Below are 20559 nucleotides of genomic sequence, written 5' to 3'. Positions count from 1 at the left end.
GGCCAGCCCCAATTTGCACTTTTTAACACTCCAAAATATCTAACATAATGCAGGGATCATTGTACATGCATAATAAATACTGATTCTCTTTAATATATTAACTCATTCTCAAAAACATTTAAGTAAGCCTTTTAAAAGAGTTAATAATGTGCTGTCTGCTAAGTCACCATATTCAATACTTTAATCAATTATTTAAAAGTCTAATGATTTTTTAAATCTACTTTTTAAATTATTTTTAAACTTTTTTTAAAGCAAAGCCTGTCAACACACACAACAAACACATGTTTTGTTTCACACATACAAAGCTGCTCTGGGTGAGAAAAAGGTGAAGTAGTTCAAGGCACAGCTCACTGGGCAGTAACCAGGAATAGTTTAGAAAGCATTGTTCTATTCAATCAACTTCAAATATCTAGGGAAAATACCAAGAGGGAAGCCAGTAAGCTGAGTTCTGATTACCTTTGTTTTTGTTAAATCTAAAGACTAGATCAAAAACTAAGTATTCACCACAGTAGTAACTGTTTCAGGCAAAAATCACAAGTGAATGACAAGATTAGTGGGTGCGAGTACAGTCACGCACCACTTAACAATCAGGATACATTCTGAGAAATGGGTCGATTTCGTCATCGTGTGAACACCACAGTGTACTTTCACAAAGCTAGACGGTATAGCCTACTACACACCTAGGCTACATGGTCCTAATCTTATGGGACCACTGTCATATGTGTAGTCTGCATGTGGCACATGACTGGATGACAGAAACAAGTCATTTGTATAGTCTCAAACTATTTCCCTATAAGATGCTTATTACTTTCAAAGGGAAAAATCAGTAACTGTACACTGGAGGCAACCGGCAGACATCACTTTAAAATCAATACCACTAGCAATGGGACAAAGCAACATCATGTGCCTTCTGATACGATGTACTGATCAGGACATAATATCACTTCCATGGTATTCTTACCAAAAATGCACAACACAAATTTAACCATAAGGAAGTACCAGACTAACCCAAATTGAGGGACATTCTACAAAATAACTGCACAATATCCTGTTATAAAGTGTTAAGGTTATAAAAGACAAAAAAAGACAGAGGGACAGCTCCAGATTAAAGGAAACTAAGAATACATGACAACTAAACTCAACAGGTGATCCTGGGCCAGAAAAAGAACATTAGTGGAAAAAATCGTGAAACTGAAAAGGATATACAGACTAGATAATATTATTGTAATCAATGTTAATTCCTGATTTTTATAACTGTACTGTAGTTACGTATGTAGTTAACAGTTAAGAGAATCTGGGTGAGGGCATATGAGAAGTCTGTGAACTCTTTTTGAATTTTTTTACATTATTTCCAAAGGAAATATTTTTTAAAAGGCCCCGTTAGTGCCCACCTTCTGTGTGAGTACACATGCCCGCACACACAGCACACACACAGACACACATGATGATATACACAAAACTGTCTTGTATACTCTAACAGAAAGAATACAGAGTCGGGTACTTACCTATTGTATCTCTTCCAGAAGATTTTTCAGACCCTGACAGGTTTACCAGCACAACACCTCCAATGCTATGAGAATAAGTCATTACAGATAAGCAAAGTAATAAATGCTCTAAAAGGGTTAACAATAAAAATAAAAATTATTTACAAATGATCAAGACTAATCTCAAACTTGGGTAAAACTGTCAAAAAATTTTGTGATTTAATTAATATCTAACAATATTATCAGAATAGTGTGAGCGCTATACTTGCATTAATTCCTTGAATCCTCATAAAATGCACAATATTATAAGGAAAGTATTACTATTATTACCATTCCCATTTTACATATGAGAAAACTAACGCACAAAGAGATGAAGTAACTTGACCAAAATCACACAGCTGGGATTGAAACGCAGGCAGTCTGCTTCCGGAGTCCAAAGCTCTTACCAGCTATGCTATCTACTGCCTTTCAATTAGGGAAGAATTAACCAACTTGTCATCTCCCTTCCAATCTTTCTTTTGGAGATATACATATATTAAACCTATACAAACCTAGCAACGGCACTAATTCTTGCTTACCGGTAAACCTTCAATTAACAGTAAAACTATCCTTAAATATTTAAATAACTAAATATCATTATTTTAATAGATAAAAATAAGACTGAATTAACGATGGAGAGAAATCAGAGGCCATTCATTCATTCAATTGTTATTTCTTAAGCTTAGCACTAGGTTACAGCAGTGAACAAGACAGATGTGGTTCCTGTCCTCATGGAGCTTCTATTGTCTTTCTACTTCTATGTATCTTGTAAATTGTACACATTTTTCAAGCAGATAAAATATTGCTAACTTTTAAAAAAATTAGTCTTTCACCTACTGATTAGAAAGCCCAGGTAGCAATGGGAGAGGAATATAAAAAAGAAATTTTTTTCCCTTATGGAATTATTCCATTGCAAGTCAAATATTCATATCTTTCAATTAAATCACCACTGTTAAATAACCATTGTTCAAATTCAGATTCAGCTATTATTTATTGAGCACCCACGACATTCTAGAAACCAAAAGTTTTAATTCCACTTAGATAATAATAATAACAACAATGGCTAAATATCTTGAGCACCTATTGTGCACCAGACATTATTCCAAATACTTTACAAGTTTTAACTTATTTAATCCTCAAAACAATCCTTTCAGACAAATCCTATTACTATTATTCCCAATTTACAGATGAGGAAACTGTGACGCAGAGAGGCAAGAAACTTGCCCAAAAATCTCAAAACTAGTAATGATGGAGGTAGGACTGGATTCTAGGCAGTTTAGCTTGAGGCCACCCTCTTTTCTGTCTCTCAACTGATGGAATGAGACATTTTAGCTTATCAGATTTCCTTCAGGATTGTTGCTATGTCAAATTCTTTTTATAACCTCAGAAACTGAATCTCATTGTATAAGGCCATTTCAAAACAAAATATTAAATAATGTTCAATATAGTATTCTTAAGAACATATAATAAATATATAAAAAATCCTAAGTAATAATTTTTCTAAACCACAGATTGAGCAAACTTTTTCCTAAAGGGACAAACAGTAAATATTTCAGGCTTGCGGGCCATATGGTCTCTGTTGAAATTGAACTCCGCCACTGTAGGGCTAACAGAGCCATAGACAATATGCAAACAAAGGAGAGTGACTCTGATCCAATAAAACTGTATTTACAAAAAACAAGAAACCAGCTCATCTTAGTCTGCTGACCCCTGTTCTAGATCTACTTTAATGAGAAGGAGTAATGGACTCTATCAAAATACTTGCAAGTTCAATGTTTTAAATCCATTTCCTTCTTTTTCAAATCTATCTTTATTAAGACAGCATAAAGAAAAGTTAGAAATTAGCATGGATTTTGAATAAAGTTGAATAAAATCTCATTTACTTCCCAATATAAATATATTGTATTCCCCTAATGTGAAAATATGTTTGGCTAAAACATTAACCAATCATGCAAAAGAATAAACTCCTGGTGGCAAAAGTTTAAATGGTAAATTAGTTGGGTCAACCACTACCTATGGAAACTACCATGGTTAATTAACCCTTATATCTAAAAGAGAAAAACACAAAATAATAAGAGCTACCAGTTATATTATTGCCAAGTACCAGTCTCTATGATAACCACTTTCTGTACACATTCCCTCTAAACTTTAAAACAAGGCTGCAGAGTAGATGATACTATCATCATTTCCTCACCTAGGAAAGCCCCTCAGAGTTAAAGGGACCTGCCAGGCACAAAGAGCAGAGCTCTGATTCAAACCCAGCTCCGACAGCTAAAAAACATTAATCATTCTATTAAACTATTCTGTTACCCTCTCTGATTTCTGATTTTCTCTCACAAAAACAACATCTTTATCAAACCCAAAACAACTTTTTGAGTACTGTCTGTGAGCAAAGCCCTACGCTGGGCCTTTGGTGACACAAAGAAGTATAAAACAAGGCTTTGGCCTTCAAGGGTTTACAATCTCATAGGGAAGACAAGACAAATATACACAAAGTTAAATTAAAATACAAGATTCAAAAATAGTTATCCACAACACTGATGTTATACAGTAATACAAAATTGCCAAATGAATTATATCGAAAATAACTGAAAGACTGAGGCTGAGACAATCAGCGAAGACTGCATGTTAAATTTCTAGAAGTAGGAGAAATAAAAATCCAAACCAAAACAAAAAGGGGAACTTGTTTTACCAAGAGGAAACAGAAACTTGGAGACGATGAGGATGAAGTTGCCACTCGGTTAAACGTAAATGTCAGTACAATACTTCGTAAGTCTGCAGTCACATGAAAGGAAACCAAAGCTGCCTTAGGGTCCTTCCCACCAATTACCCTCCCCAGGAAGGTATGGAAAACTAGTCCAGGATGTGACTGAGGGATGAGTAGCATAACGTCCATTTAAAATCTTTGTTATCCTCATCTTTCTTTGTCTATACAGTTTACCATAATATAAACTATCCTCTACTACCAGAATTTTTTTAAACACTGTATTTTTAAGCAAATTAGCTATTACACTATATTCTTACCTTAAAATTACAGCTAATAGTTTAGAAAGAGTAAATCTATCTCCACTGTTACTTGGAAACACTGCAGCAAGGATTAAGGTGAAAAGTCCTTTGGAGAGAAAAGAATAAAAAAAGATACATTAGCTTAAATATTGTCAAAATTATATACTACCAACTTGATTGTTTAAATAAGTAAATTATACACCTAACTTTTCAACTCATTTTTGTCATTTGTAAATAACTAAGAACAAGACTGCAGATACCTAGGATGAAATGTTCAAAGATCATCCAAAAAAGAGCCTCTAAACCACGTTTACTTCAACAATAAACTTGTTTACTGTTGGAACTTGTTTTACCTCTTTATACTTTATACTTTACCTCAAGTATAGTCCTATTATTTTAAATGACTAAGAGAGTTAAACTGAACATTCAGAGTAACGTTCTGACTTCATCATAATCAAGCCTGTGTGCTAAAGTTATTTTTACAACTTCAAAAATACTTTTTTTATCTTCCAGATTTGGAAGGTGATTCAATTTTAAAAATAAAACACCTTTCATAGGGCAAATTATAGTTCTGAAATAAGCAATTACATTTAGCCAAAGAGTCTAGAAAATGATCTTTAGAAAGAATATGTGAAAGGAACAACAACTACAATACAAAGAGCCAGCCTATAAAACTTTAATATATTGTTGTATTAAAAAATACTGTAAAGTATTTGAAGGAAAATAAGAGCACAAGGCAAGGGCAGGAAACTATAAAGATTAAGTAGTCACAATATACTAATGTACATTAGAACAAATGTAGTAATTTATAGCAAGATAAAAACGTGTGCATGTGTCATATATCTAAGAAATATATATATATCTATATATATCTATCAGAAATGAGTCTCGATTTACAATGCAGATTTTGAAGACAAATTTCTTACCAGAAGTCGAGGACAAAATATTAACTATAGCAACCTGCGTGTCTGAAAGTGCTTCTTGATATGAGAAATTTGCCAAAAACCACTAGAGAAAAGAAAACAAAGTGAAACCTACTGAATGTTATGTTTATATTTGTTATTACAATTTACAGTCCTCTCCTTTTTTCTCCCCCTAAACATGTCATCATAAGAGGTTTTAAAAGCTGTTTTGTATTGAAAAATCACAGGCCCCAAAAGAGGATGTTTATAATCAGACCTAAGATCTTTGTTATCCAATTTCCCTCAAGACATTAACAATAGCTAGTTAAAAATTAGCATTCAGGTTTTTAAAAAATGGGGCTAAATTTGAGTAACAAATCAACTTTAAAACTTGCTTTATCTAACACTCATATTATCTAAATCAAATTTAAATTTCGAGAAATTCTCAAGTATTAAAATATGTACAGATGAATATAGCATGATGAGAAATCTGTACGCCTATGGGGAGGAATAAAAGTAGCTAGTAGGGAGACTGAGAGATAAAAGGCTATATTCACTTTGGGAATTTAAAAATGTCCAATGAAAACTGTGAATTTACTATCTAACTGTGATTGTTTCTTTGATTTTCAGTTTGGAGACATACTACAAAGAGTTCTCATAACTCTGGGTATAATTAAGGGAAGTTTTCCAGCTATGAGGATTTTTTTTCTAATTCTCTCTTCTCTTTTGCTCATCTAGGCCAGGATATTCTTACATTCTCAACCCTGTGCCTACTTTGATTTAAGGAATAAGAAACCAGAGTTCTTTCTGATGAAGCCTAGTATGTGTGTGCCCAAAGTTCACTTATTTTCACTGCTATCAGATATTCTAATGCCTGTTAACACAATTCATCCATTTATCTGTTGATGGACACTTTTTTGACTACTTTAAACAATGCTACTATAAACATTCTAGTACATGCCTCCTGGTGCATCTGTGCTTGAGTGTCATTAACATATACACTGAGAAGTAGACTGCTGGGTCAATCAAAGTAAATTAACTGCTTGTCTAACTGTTGTCGGCACCTCTTACTTAAACAGATTGACCGGATAATCATATTCTACTGAAGAATGACTTGTCTCCAATAAGAGACGGACATTCCTCAATCTCTCTCACGACTTGTAGTTAAGTGAGTAGTATAATTATTACTACTGACATTTCAAAGCGGCAGCATAGACACGTGATCTTAGAGCACAGCTTGAAGGGAGCAGATAGCTGAGAGTTTAGGAGTCTCCATTCAGTGTACACTGTATTGAAGGCTACAGCCAGAGTGAAACTATGGCAAAGTGATTCTGATTCCATCTGTAGTCCTCTAACTTCCTAAATAATTTCACTTGACTTTCTAAACAAGAAAATGAGGTAGCAGTTGGTAAGATGGTCAACATCAAACATTTACGACAACAGAAGCCACAATCTGCTTGTATTTGAAGTGCTAGAGAAGAGGCAGAAGATTCTGCCCTTAGTTATGTTCTGGAAATTTTCTGCAAGAAGAGATAATGCTTACAGGGTGATAACTAGCTTTCTTGACCCATTTTCTTTACCACTTTAATACTTAAATACTGTGCACATTTTCCAAACAATCTCACTGGTCTCTGCTAATGCAAGACAGAGAAATAAAAACAGATCACCTAGATGGCAGCCATTCAAAGATCATGAGAATTCATCATTAGCTATGAACTCTCTCCAGAAAGACCTCCCTATTCTCCATCTCTCCCCATTCTCTGGCTCTCAAACCTAAACACCTTCATCATAAAAGAAGATCTATCTCAATTACTTTCTAACAAAAATTATCCTTAAAATGTTTCATTACTCTAGAGTTGAGGACAACCACTTACTAACAATCTATGGCAAATAATTTACATAAAATTTCATGGGTGGTAATTCATTTTAAAATTATCATAAAAGGCATTTTTGGTAAAGCCTATATAACCTAAATATATTTTATAGAAAAAAATTAAAACACCATAAGCCCTAATAAGACAAAAGATATTCAAGAAGGACTGGCAAATATGGTAATCATTAACTCCCTTTGACTGGCACTGTCCAATAAACTAACCACTAGCCACATGTGGCTACTGAGCAACTGAAAAGCGGCTGGTCTGAACTGAAATGGTTTAGCAACTGAAATTGAAATGAAACAGAAACAGAAACAAAATAGAAATTGAAACTAAAATGTTTAGAAGATTTTAGTACAAAAAAATGAAAACTATCTCATCAATAATTTTATTGATAACATTGAAATATTTTACATATAGTGTATTGAATAAAAATATAGTATTAAAAGTAACTTCACTTGTTTTTTTTAACATGGCTACTAGAAAATTTAAAAGTACCTAAGTGACCTGAATTTGAGGTTCCTAATATATTTCTAGCAAATAGCACTGCTCTAGACCTTACCAAAGCTCATCACTCTATTAAATCAGGTTTCCAGAAAGCTATATGCGTGGACTGTATTACTCTCACTTTCTATAGAAATGCCCTTACTGAAGACTAACACAGCTCTCTGCACTTGTAACTTAAGTTGATTTTTTTTTTTAAAAAAGACTATTAAATGTAGAGGCAACCCAAGTGTACATCAATGGATGAACGGATAAACAAAAGGTGGCATATATCTATACAACGGAATAGTATTCAATCTTAAAAAAAGCAAATTCTAACACATGCTACAAAGATGAACTTTGAAGACATAATGCTAAGTGAAACAAGCCCACCACAAAAAGAAAAACACTGTCTGATTTCACCATCTGAGGTGCTTAGAGTCGTCAAATTCAGAAACAGAAAGCAGAGCGGCAGCTGTCAGGGGCGTGGGGAGGTGGGAAAGAGGAGTTATCATTTAATGGGTAGAGTTTCAGTTTCGCAAGATGAAAAAAGTTCTGTTGATAGATGGTGGTGATGGTTACACAACAATGTGAATGTATTTAATGCCACTGAACTATACACTTAAAAATGGTAAATTTTATGGTATGTGTAATCTATTGCCATTTTTTACAAGGCTATTATCTGCACGTATCTATCTGTAAATGTGCTATACAGAGTGGTGCCTTATTACATAAGAACCTATGTGCACATTCTCTCGTAGAGTTTTGAGTTAGGAAAAAGTTTGCTTTATCCAATGAAGAGAGATACTTCCTTTTAAAGACAATAAACTGTGTAACTCAGGTTTTCCTTTTTGCTTTCCTGCCAATTTGCCTAGAGATGAATTGTGTGTCACCTGAAGTAGTTTTCTTCCTTTACATAGAAGTTCCTAATATAATCATCTGATTCCACAGCCAGGTTCCCTCCCACACACAGACATTACCTATTTAATCTGGCTCTTATCTTTTCCCCTTTTTTAAAAACTTTTACTATATAGATGCTTTTATTACACTTGACTTCAAGTGTCCTTTGAAAATTAGGTAATATATAATTAATAAATCTTAGTCTTATCTTCCAGTCATTTAAAACAAGCAAACAGAAATCACAACTAATAGCATAATCCAAATATATGAGCCTTTTAAATTAACTTTATTACATATGTAATTATATTACAATTCCCAAAGATTTTTTGACTTGCACTGCTGAAAATATTAATGGCAGTTTCACTAAAACAGAGGTTTTCCAGACAGAGAATGGAGAAAAATGGGCTACACAGTAAAATATGAGAGGCAAAACCGTGAAGTAAAAAACCTTACAGTCAGGCTAATAATACTGATATCAGCATTGGATCATCTAGTGTTTAAAAATGCTCAGTATAAACTGAAATCTTAAAGGCTCATACTAACCAACCTTAGATTAGGCTATATCCAATGAGGTATAGATATATATAAAAGAACACTGAAATTCATTTTTTAAACTTGAAACTTCAGAGTTTTCACTAACTCAGATAAGTATCTAATCCAAGCTTAGCCCAAAATAATATTTTATTTGCTATACGATTATTTTCTGTGAAATCTTAAGCACATTTTTCAGTTTCTATATTAAAATAATAGAGATGCTATCGATAATATTACTAGAAATTCCGTAGAAATGTTTACTATGAGTACCTGCTAAAATACCTGACCACATTTACATGAATTTAATATAAAACTGCAAAAACACTTATTTGAAGAAATCAATGCATACAGTAAATTCTTATCTGGATATTTACCAGCGCTATAGACATCATAGGGTAAAATAACTATTTATTATTCTGACCATAAGGCAATGCCAAATTCTGAATATATGAGTAGTTGTAGTACTATAGTATTTATTGAATTCTTTGAGGCATGGCAAGTATGGGGAATGATACTCTTCATTCCCCAATGATACCAGATTGCAGAGTTTAAAGTCATGATTAAGCAACCTAATAGTCTTACACTTCAAGAGTATATTGCTGGTATGTATACTGCCTTAAAATTCAAGTTCCAAACATATAATAAAGAGAAGACCTACCACAAAGCAAAAAAAAAAGCTAATTTTTGCTACTTGAGTTGCAGTAAGTTTCCCCACAGTTTTGAGTAAGGGCTCTTGTTCTTTCACAGCAGGATGTGACATGCGAGACAACTTAGCATCCAACGCATGGCTCGAAGGCAGCTGTCGAATCTCCATGATGTTACTGAACCTTACACGAGACTTTTTGGGAGCTTAAAAGGAAAAGTATAGTACAAAATCGTTAAATACTTCCCCTCGAATCCAACAAAAGTCACAAGTTTTAATTTACTGATAAGTGCATATTATTTAATCCATCTAGGATCAGACTTGGACAAAGAAAACCAGAGTTATATTATTACCTAGGGCAGATCTGCTCATTCAAAGAGTTAGAAAAATGTTCTCATCTATAAAAGTGTTTTAAAGGTTTTAAAATAAGACCAATATTCAAAGAAGGTTTCTTCAACTGTGTCCCTACACAACTGCCTGGTTTGGGATTACAGTATGATTATTATTTTAGCATTTATAGTATAACTTTATTTTGATTTTTCCACAAAGATACTCAATTTATAAGAATTATTTTCCTGGTCAAGCATGCAGAACATTCCTCTATAGGTGCACTCCTTGCAAGAGAATATTATGAATAACTACTGTGCCGTAAGTTGAAGCTGGCATTCTTTACTCAATTCACAGAACCAGCAAAACTCCCATAATTTGCTATCAAGGTCTTTGATGGTATGGTTGAAGAAGATATTGTTCATTTTAATGTATATATATGTATATATGTATAATGAAACCATAGAGATATATGGTATTTGGAAATTATTTCCGGTTGAATTCATTAAAACTCCCATTCAAGTTTCTGGAAGACCGAAGGCCAAGCCAACACCAAGTGGAAAAGAAGAACTGCCAGGTGATCCCAGTCAACCTGCAGAATCACTAAGTTTTGGAGTGATTTGCATGAAGCTAAAATTTCCACCCATTTCTAAGTTATGAAATTCTCAGTTTTGCTTACTTTTTTGAGCATCCACATTTGTGTTCTCTGGTTTTTCACTTGGAAGATCATGAAATTTTACAGGAACATACAAAGGTTCACTCTGGAATACAAAAGCAACAGAAACAAATATAAACAGTAAGTATAATAGCTGGTCTACTGGCTAAAATTTCAGTGGATGGTAGGTGAACACAGACACCACCTGAAACATGCCTGTTCACCACCATGTTCACTCAGCCTAATTTTCCCAAAATACATTTTCAAGGCTTATAAAGGAAACTCAAATGATCCACACAGGTACAGCGACAGAAAACAAGCAGTTTAAAGTTTAGAAACGTAACAGAACAGCATTGGTACATTATGATATCTGACATTTAAATGTCATAGAAACAGACTTCTCCAGGCTAACAGGTTACCTCCCATTCCTTTTCATTCATTCTTTTAACAAATATGCACTAAGCTCCTACTATGTCAGGAGCTGTTCTAGGGCCTGGGGATATAAGATGAAAAAAGACAAAGTCTCTGTCCTCAATGATCATGCAGTCTCAAAGGTGAAGGCAGACAATGAACAGATAATCACGTATACGACATGTATGTACAGCTGCCAAATTATTTCCCCTTATTACTTAAGATTCAACTAACACCAAAAATTCCTGAAAACCCTTACAGAATCAATAGATAAGAAGAAAACAGCTACCACTTTTCAGTTCTTCCCAGGTACCAGGTACTAAGTCCAGAGCAGTTAAACATACATTTCTCATTAGTCCTCACAACCACTTTATAATACGGTCTTTTCAAGGAACTATTTTAGAAGCTGAGATATAAAATAATCATGTGGGAGAAAACAGAATTAAAGTCAGGTTTGTCTAACCATGCACTAAAGATCTACATTTCTAAGTGGTTCTAAATTCCTCCACTGTTTTTACCAATGTTCTTCAGATGATCTGTGTTTAAGACACAATTCTCCAAATAGGCTTTTTCTTAAATTAAAAGAAAATGTTTTTTATTTCTTTAATTTCTCCTTTAACTCCTGGTATAGAACTCTGCCAAAGAAAAACATTCAGTAAATGAAGACACAATAGGATCTGGAAATAGACAGAGTCTCTTTGTTACAGTGAACATTTCGTTACAGCTATTGGCCTAGAACAATTTGACATACCCATTTTACAGATAATAGCAAATGTTAGTTGAAGCGTAGTCAGAAGAGTAGGCTGCTGTCTCAACTCTGCCTTCTACACTGATGGAGGCAACTGACATTAATCTTGTTGATGCTTAAGATCCCAGAGAAAAGAAACTACATTTTCTCTAAGCTTCATAAACTCTTCACAGCCCCTGGTAACCCACCCTGAATGCAACTGTAGTTCTAAAAGCCAGACAAACAAAACACTGTACAGTCAATAAGGTCATCAAGCCAATGCTTCATAAACTAGTATTAAATTTTAGTGTAAATTTAACATTTTTCTCAGATAGAACGTCACATTTGAAACAGTACAATTTAAAGAGATGCCTTAATGATGGTCTATAAAAAGAACAGATTTTTACATACTATCTCTCCAATTAGATCATAAATGCTTAAAATAAGTGACTATGTTATCTACTTAATTTGCTTGCTGTTACCTTTCTTCCCCTCCCCAATACACACTCTCACACACTAGAACATAAGCTGTATTTCCAGGGCCTAGAGTAAGTACTTAACACATATTAAGCTCTCTTAAAAATTTGTGGAATAAATGAACAAGCTGCTTATATAGTCTCACTATCAATATGTTTCTAAGTAACAATATAATAATGAACATGAACTGACAAAGTTGGTAAGAAATTAAGGACAAAGGACCGTCCTTTACTATCTTCAGTCCTTAACTAACTTCCTCTTCCGTTCTCTCCCCTGAGGTGGCTGAACTGCTTACTTCTAGGCCCCAAGTATCCCTCAGGAAAGAGAGGAGCGTGTTACAATTCTCATGGAGAGCACCCAATACTGAGATATATCTATAACTTAATATAGCTGTGGTGCTCTCAGAGCTATTTCAGTCCTTCCCACCATGGCTGAACTCCACCCACTCCATTCCTGACGAGAAAAGAAGCACTTACCAAAGAACTATTCATAGTTGTATCTGTTGTGCAAGCAGCAAAGTAACCTTCAGCATCTGCAAACTACGATAACAGGACATAAAACTCAAGTAATTATAAAGTAGAACTAGTGTCAGTCACAGCTCAAAGGAACAGAACCAAAAATCTAGAGTAGACCTACAAGAGTATAACTATTATTAATAATAACAGAAGTTAATGCCTAGTATTCAACTATGCAACACAGATACTAACATCCTCATTTTACTGATGGAGAAATTGAGGCTGAGAGATTTCATCTAAGTAACAGAGTCAGGATTAAAACTCAAGTTATTAGTCTAACTCCAAAACTTATGCCCTTTTCACAATACTATCATAACATTTCAGATTAGTAGGGAAAATAGTAGGGAAAGGTTGGGTGGGTTAGTGAAAAAGACAAATAATATCTTACTATCGTCAAGACAAAAGTATTAACCTCAAGAACCTCTAAACAGATTTCAGGGACTGGACCACGCTTTGAGAACAATTGTGCCAGTGCTGTATAAAGCATGCTTGTATTCACACTCACAGATACCCTATCATCATCCCTGCTTAAAGTCTGAAGAGGTTAAATAACTTGCCAAGATCACACAATCAGCAAGTGACAGAACAAGATGCAAACACCAGAGCCCATGCTCTTAGAGAACACTTATAAATCAATAAGTAAAAGTTAATGTACGAAGAATGAACAAGATACAATTGACAAAAGAATTCTATTGTGCAACAAATATATGAAAAAAAATGACCAAAACTATGCAGACTAAACAAGATACCACTGTTCACCTATCAAATTGGCAAATGTTGGGGTTTTGGTAAGGATTCAATCTTACATATTGCTCACAGAGATATAAATTTGGTATAACTATTGTAGATAATTTAGCAATAGCAAGCACAAGCTTTAAAAATGACATTATTATCATACCCAGCAATGATGCTTTTACGAATTTATCCTAAGTAAATAACTATAGACGTGTATAAAGATATTCCAATTTACTTATATCCAAAGAAAAAAATGAAAACAATCTAACTATCAAGGGTTAGTTAAATGAAAGAGGAAAAGATGGTAACAAATGCTTATTAGCCTAGAAAGGTATTCATGATATATTGTTAAATGAAAAATAAAATTGGGTTAGAAAATGATACATATAGACTAAACTTATTTCTGCTATAAATAATTTTTTAATATATACACACGAACATATATCTATAGATAGTATCAAATATTTATAGTGGTCTTAGAATGGTAAGATTATGGATAAACTATCCTTATTCTTCTTGTTATCATAATTTGTCTTCAACAATGAACATTTATCACTACTACAATTAAAAAATACTTAACATTAAAAAAAGTCCTATCCGGCCAGCCCCGTGGCTAAGTGGTTAAGTTTGCGTGCTCTGCTCCGGCAGCCCAGGGATTCGCAGGTTCAAATCCTGGGCGTGGACCTGGCACCGCTCATCAAGCCACAGTGAGGCAGCATCCCACGTGCCACAACTAGAAGGCCCCACAACTAAAAATATATACAACTATGTACCGGGGGGCTCTGGGGAGAAGATGGAAAAATAAAATCTTTAAGAAAAAAAAAAGTCCTAGTAACATAGAAAGTTGTTACAACTAAATACAGAACAAGCTATAAAACAGGACATAACAGTACACTTTCATTTTTGTAAAAAACAAAAAAATACATGAAAAAGAACAGCAGGATATATTCAAACAACTGTCAGTTATTATTCCTTGAATAGTAGAGTTTATTATTTTCCTCTTTTTATTCCTCTGTATTTCCTAACTTTTCAACAATATACATGTATTTATATACATACAATATGTTCCTATAGGTAATACTAAAATGTCTATGCATTTCTATAATGTATATGAATTACTTTTGCAAAGTAAAAAATATATATATTCATATTTTTAGTAAGTCAAATATTTGTGCACATGTGAGTGAACATTTCCACGCGTTACTACAAAATCAGCTGCTGAAAGGACTCTGACAAAAATCCAATGGGTACATTTCTCAAGAATGTACTCATAAAACTAGAAATAATGCTGTTTTGGCCCACAAAAAATAGTACACATAGAAGAAAAGGACTAATAGCAACAGAAAATAAAACAGTGGCTACTAGGGTCTCAGGGGAGGGGAGAATGGGAGCTAGTGTTTAATGGGTACAGAGTTTCTGTTCCGGAAGATGAAAAAGTTCTGGAGATGGAGGGTGGTGATGGCTGCACAGCAAAGTGAATGTACTTAATGCCCCTGAACTATACATTTAATAATGGTTAATAAGGTAAACTTTGTTACATATATTTTACTACAATAAAAAAAAGAGGGGAGAAGAAAAAATGGGTAAAATGGTCAATCTGATGTTATGTATATTTTACCACAAATAAGAAAGGAAGAGGGAATGAAAGAAAAAGGATTACATCCTTCATTCTCAAAAACTCATTTTTATACTCTCCATTCTCAAAAACTCAGTTTCTACTTCTACAAGGAAGATACATCACTATATAAACTGCCATTTTTTTCAACACTATGAATCAGCGTGTTATGTTACATCAACAAAAGAATGTAATTTGATTAGCCAAACATCTGATACATGCTACTTTCATTTTAATATATAAAACCTTGAATTATTTTGCTTCTATAATCAACTTTACAACTAATCAGATGATTCTCATGCAGTCTGCAAATGACCAAAGGCTCCAGATAGTCTTCTTATTCCTTACTTTCATCATCTACTCCACCTTAACTGATTTAGGCTAGTTCAATAATTCTTTTTTTTTTTAAAGATTGGCACCTGAGCTAACAACTGTTGCCAATCTTTTTTTTTTTTTTCTGCTTTTTCTTCCCAAATTCCCCGCAGAACATAGTTGTATATTTTAGTTGTGGGTTCTTCTAGTTGTGACATGTGGCACGCCACCTCAGCATGGCCTGATGAATGGTGTCATTTCTGTGCCCAGGATCCAAACCAGCGAAACCCTGGGCTGCCGCAGCGGAGCGCATGAACTTAACCACTCGGCCATGGGGCCAGCCCTAGTTCAATAATTTTTAACAACTCAGAGGAGGTCATGAGGTAAGGGATAGAAAGTGATTATGTACTTTTAATTTTTCAAAAGATATTCTGATACCAAGTTGATTAGAAGAATAAATTTAAAATTTTGGACAAAAGTAGGCTTTTCTTGTATCATGCTACTTTCACTTCAACTGAACAACTTAAAATCTTGCTGTCCTTCAAGAAACTAATACATCTGCAAACTCTGAAAAAATATACCCCCTCTCCAACAAACACTTAAAATTTAAAACTTACAAAAGTAGCATGCTTTCCTCGAAATCCTCTTGTACACTGTTGTCTCCATGGCTTCCAAACAATAAAGCCCAAAAGGTACAGAACAAACATAGATGTTTTTGCAAAGGTGCTGAAGAATGGTTTGTTGTACTGAGTAAAAACATACTGCAGAGGAAAAAGTTACAGATACTATGAGATGACTTTAAACCTTATTACTCATCTCCAATAAAATGAGGTCATTATACAATTTTTAACTCTAAAATTCATTTGGACAGGAAAGATCAAAAGGATTATAAAAATATTTTAGATTCACTTCCGAATACTGAATTTACCTTGCATACAAAGGATAATATTCCCAAACAAAGCAACAAGCTAAAAAAGTTTTGTTCCGCATTCACTGAAATCCTACTATGTAATGCTACTTGTGCCAGAGGCTAAGGAAAAAAAAAAAGACAAGCTTTCCTGAAAGGAGATACATATATTACATATATGTATATATGAAGAGCACACAGCATAACGTGCTGAGTACCATGAGAGGGGTCTACAGGGTACCACAAGAATACCAAAGGGAAACAGATCATTTGGAAGGTTATGGAAGTTTCCATGAGAAACTATCATGAGCTGTTTCTGAAAGGCTAAATAACAGCCCAAACAGAGGAAATAGAATGAAAGGCAATGAAACAGAATGATGTATGAATAAAATGCATGAAGTTTTAATGTTATTAGGAAGTTATAAAAACCATAATCTTCATTGATATTGGAAATATCAGTATGAATTCATGATTTTTTCTTTCCTAAAAAAAATTTCCTAGTTATGTGCACTGAAAGGTGTAGAAAAAAATGACAACCCAGGAGGGATGAGTACCTCTAGAATCCAGATGGTGACCTGTACCATTCTGCACTAAAAGAAACCATGGGTTCTTGAAAAAAATGGCCAAATCTAAGTATGGGCAGGAAATGGACCAGATGAGCCTGGGCATCTCGCACCAGAAAGCAAATAGGATGATAAAGATTAATGGGATCGTATTAAAAGGACACTAGAGCCAATTTGAAGGGGCTCTCACTGATCAAAGACAGGACAGTTTAAGCATCAAAAAGAATACCTACAATTGTTTGAAACACACCAAATATACAAAAATCCACGAACGTATAATGATACTCAAAAAATTCTCAATGATTACTACTGGAAGTTGCTAGGCAACATTACTCTAAAGCAAATAAATGAAAAAAATCAAGATTTATTCAATCTTTCCTATATGAACCACGTTTCAGGATAAACAAACAGTGGTTGTGGAAAAGTTTTCCTGAAAGAATTCCAGCTAATAAATGTAGAAAGAATGACCTTTAGAAAAATCACTATTTACACAACCCCTAATGAAATACTCTAGCTGGGCAATATCAGATGCATATTCAACTACTACGTAAAGGTTGATAAGGACCTTGATAGTGCTCAAATCGGCATCACCCAAAATAAGACTTGCAGCCATTATACGCCTCATGTTGTGATGTCAAAGGAAGTACCCAGTACCACCAAGGTATTTTTTCCTAAAAACTGAACGGGAATCAAATCAAGACTTTAGACCTAATTACCATTTTCCAGGAAATAAAAGAATGAGGAGCAAGTTAAATGATACCCTCAGGAAACAATCAGCCAAATCCAGAATACGTATGTTATACACTGAACGTTTGTGTTGCCCCAAAATTCATATGTTAAAATCCTAACCCCCAATGTGATGGTATTGGAGGTGGGCCTGTGGGAGGTGATTACGTCATGACGGTGCAACCTCATGAATGGGATTAGTGCCAAATAAGAGACCCCAGAGAACTTTCCCGCCCCTCCTGCCTTGTGAGGACACAGGGAGAAGACTGCCATCTAAGAACCAGGAAGCAGATCCACACCAGACACCAAATCTGCCAGTGCATTGATCTTGGACTTTCCAGCCTCCAGAATAAAGTAACTACACAAGTAGAAAGAAAAACTAGCTTGTGAACTCAAAACACATTACTACCAATAGGTCATCAATAAAGATAAACTAAAATTGAACTAATGGCAATTACTATACACATGCACATCACAGTAATGTTTGAATCAGCAAACACATAAATGTGCACGCACCCACGTATGTGCACAGTAGTAACCTGTACATGAAAACTGATTACTTTCACTCATTTGTCCAAAAGCATTCTTACTTTCTACTAAATGATGACAAAGAGTTTTTGTATCCCAAATGGTTGTTCTACTAAAAAATAGTATTTATACAGAAATGGAATTCAGGAAAAAAAACACCTTCCAATATAAAGAAAATGTGCACACATCTCACTTTCTAGGTAACCCTCCCTGAAAGATACAAGAAAACCGTATGAAACAACTAAAAGAGGATCCTTTTAGTGTTAACTCGAATTGACACTAATTCAACATCAAAGAAAACAAATAATTCAATGCTATTTGAAATACTGCTTCACGTAAGCATGAGAGAGAGTAACTAGAGATACTACAGAGGAACAGCAGTATTACCTCAGACGACATCATTCCTGGACAAGAATTACATACCGAAGTGAGCTCTGAGGATGCCACCCATATCACATCAACAAGAAGGAGCATAACAATCCCGAGAGCCATTCTCCGGCGCTGAGCGAAACCACTGCTCTGGGAATTCATTCGGTTCATGATAAAGACACACACCATTTGCAGCCTGTTTTTTCAGAAAATACAGATTCCATTAGAGAGGATTTTTGAAAAATAACCATACAAAAATGAGAAAATGTCAGAAACACCTGACATTTGTTAGCTAATGTTCAATTTTAAAGTCACACAGTAAATAAAAGGTGTGGGATTTACCTTATTTTAAAGGCCTTTCTGAGATCTTCAAGAGCAATGCCTGAAAACTTCGCAAATCTGAGTCTAAAAGGAGGTGACGAACTCAGCACACCTATAAACAACCACAAAAGGAGGCTAATGAAAATATCAACCACTCAAAATAGGATTCATCACATCTTTTTTACTCTTCATCTTCAAAATGATCGCAAATGAAGGAAAAATACCAAAGTGTCTTAAATATAACTCACACTTTTCTCTAGGCTTTCATGTCATCCATGGCAGACTTTATACTCAGAAACGTACACGGCACAAAGAAAAAAAAGCAATATTCAACAGATGGCATATTTAAGAATAGTTAACTACTGGAAAAAAGCTGCTCCGAGTTACTCCCTTTGCCTCTCTCGCCGGAGGAATCCACCCCGGGGGACAGCGTCTAGACACGCGCCTCTAAGTCTCTTTTCTGTCCCGGATCTCCTCGAGGGGAGTTTGGTTATTTGAGAAGTGGTGATTTGTTGTGAGTCTCGGGGACACGTTTCCAATCACCTCACGTGGTAAAGGAACAGGCTCTTCCGCGCTCCCCCCACCCCCGGTCTCTACATCTAGTTCTCTCAGATCGAAATAGTAATTCACGAGGGTGGTGAGCAAACAGCTGTTAAAGGGAATCCTCCTCCTCCTCCTTTGGAGGAAAAAAAAGTTAAGCCAGTGACGCCTCCCGGGGAGGCGAGATAAAGCCCGAGGGCGGCGGCGCCCGAGAAGCTTCCCCAGTCGCCAGAGTCCGGACCGGGCTCGCACGCCCCTGTCAGCCTCCCCCTCACTCCGCCCGTGGAGACCGTTACCATTTCGGTCAAGACACCTCGGCTGCCACCAAGGGCGGGAGGTGGGGCCGTTCGTGGGCGCTCGGTCCCCGCTGTGGCTCCAGGTGACTTCGGGGCCCTCCCCTGCCTGCCTACCTGGCCTTCCTGCCCCGCGATGGCGTCGTGGCGGCACCATGAGCGGACCGGCCCAGAACCGCCGCCGCCCAGCGCCACGGCCGCGGCCCCGGACTCACAGAGCTGTCGCGGCGCCTGACATTGCGCCGCGCTGGAGGCTCAGTCCCTGAAGCCGCGGTGCCCCTCGAGGCTACGCTGCCGACGCCGCCCTACTCCGCTCGGCCCGGGAGGGCGGGGAGCGGGCGAGGGGAAGCGACAGCGCAGGCAGCGATGGCCGCGGAGGCCGAGAGCTGGCCCCTGGCCCCTCCCCCGACCCCGCCCCGGCCCGGCCCCGGCCCCGGCCCCGGCCAGCCTGCCGGCCCCGCCCCCGCCCCCGCCCCCGCCCCCGCCCCCGCCCCCGCCCCCGCCCCCGCCCCCGCCCCCGCCTGCCTGCAGCCCTGCCTGCCAGCCCCGCGGCCCCGCCCCCCGAGCCGACGGCGGCGGCGCGCGAGTTACGTCACGGCGGCGCGACGGCGGACCGGGGGAGGGTGCCTCTCCGGAGTGACGCAGGGGGGCTGAGTCCAGTCCTGGCGGTCGC

General features: G+C 36.4%; 1 protein-coding gene across 7 annotated transcripts in view; it reads right to left on the bottom strand.

Annotated features, from left to right (window-relative positions):
• Window positions 1-20321, bottom strand: part of SLC35F5 (solute carrier family 35 member F5) — a 39193-nt gene extending 18872 nt beyond the window's left edge. Inside the window, exons 1-10 of one of the 7 annotated variants that reach the window (XR_011428472.1) lie at window positions 20004-20315; window positions 19075-19165; window positions 18787-18928; window positions 16257-16400; window positions 12939-13001; window positions 10872-10953; window positions 9881-10071; window positions 5456-5537; window positions 4548-4635; window positions 1506-1570 (exon numbers count right to left, since the gene is read on the bottom strand). Coding sequence is in view for 6 of the 7 variants with exons in the window: in XM_014732255.3 (XP_014587741.2) it covers window positions 1506-1570; window positions 4548-4635; window positions 5456-5537; window positions 9881-10071; window positions 10872-10953; window positions 12939-13001; window positions 16257-16400; window positions 18787-18928; window positions 19075-19165; window positions 20004-20043 (988 nt within the window). In the remaining variant the exon portion in view is untranslated. Of the gene's footprint in view, window positions 1-1505; window positions 1571-4547; window positions 4636-5455; window positions 5538-9880; window positions 10072-10871; window positions 10954-12938; window positions 13002-16256; window positions 16401-18786; window positions 18929-19074; window positions 19166-19301 lie in introns of all 7 variants that reach the window. The other 6 variants (XM_014732255.3, XM_070241804.1, XM_070241807.1 and 3 more) reach the window with 6 other exon arrangements.
• Window positions 20322-20559: the final 238 nt, after the last annotated feature.

Source organism: Equus caballus, chromosome 18 (genome assembly GCF_041296265.1).
Source record: "Equus caballus isolate H_3958 breed thoroughbred chromosome 18, TB-T2T, whole genome shotgun sequence".
Classification (NCBI taxonomy): domain Eukaryota; kingdom Metazoa; phylum Chordata; class Mammalia; order Perissodactyla; family Equidae; genus Equus; species Equus caballus.
The sequence above is the reverse complement of the archived record's forward strand: the minus strand, read 5'-3'. Positions and strand labels throughout refer to the sequence as shown.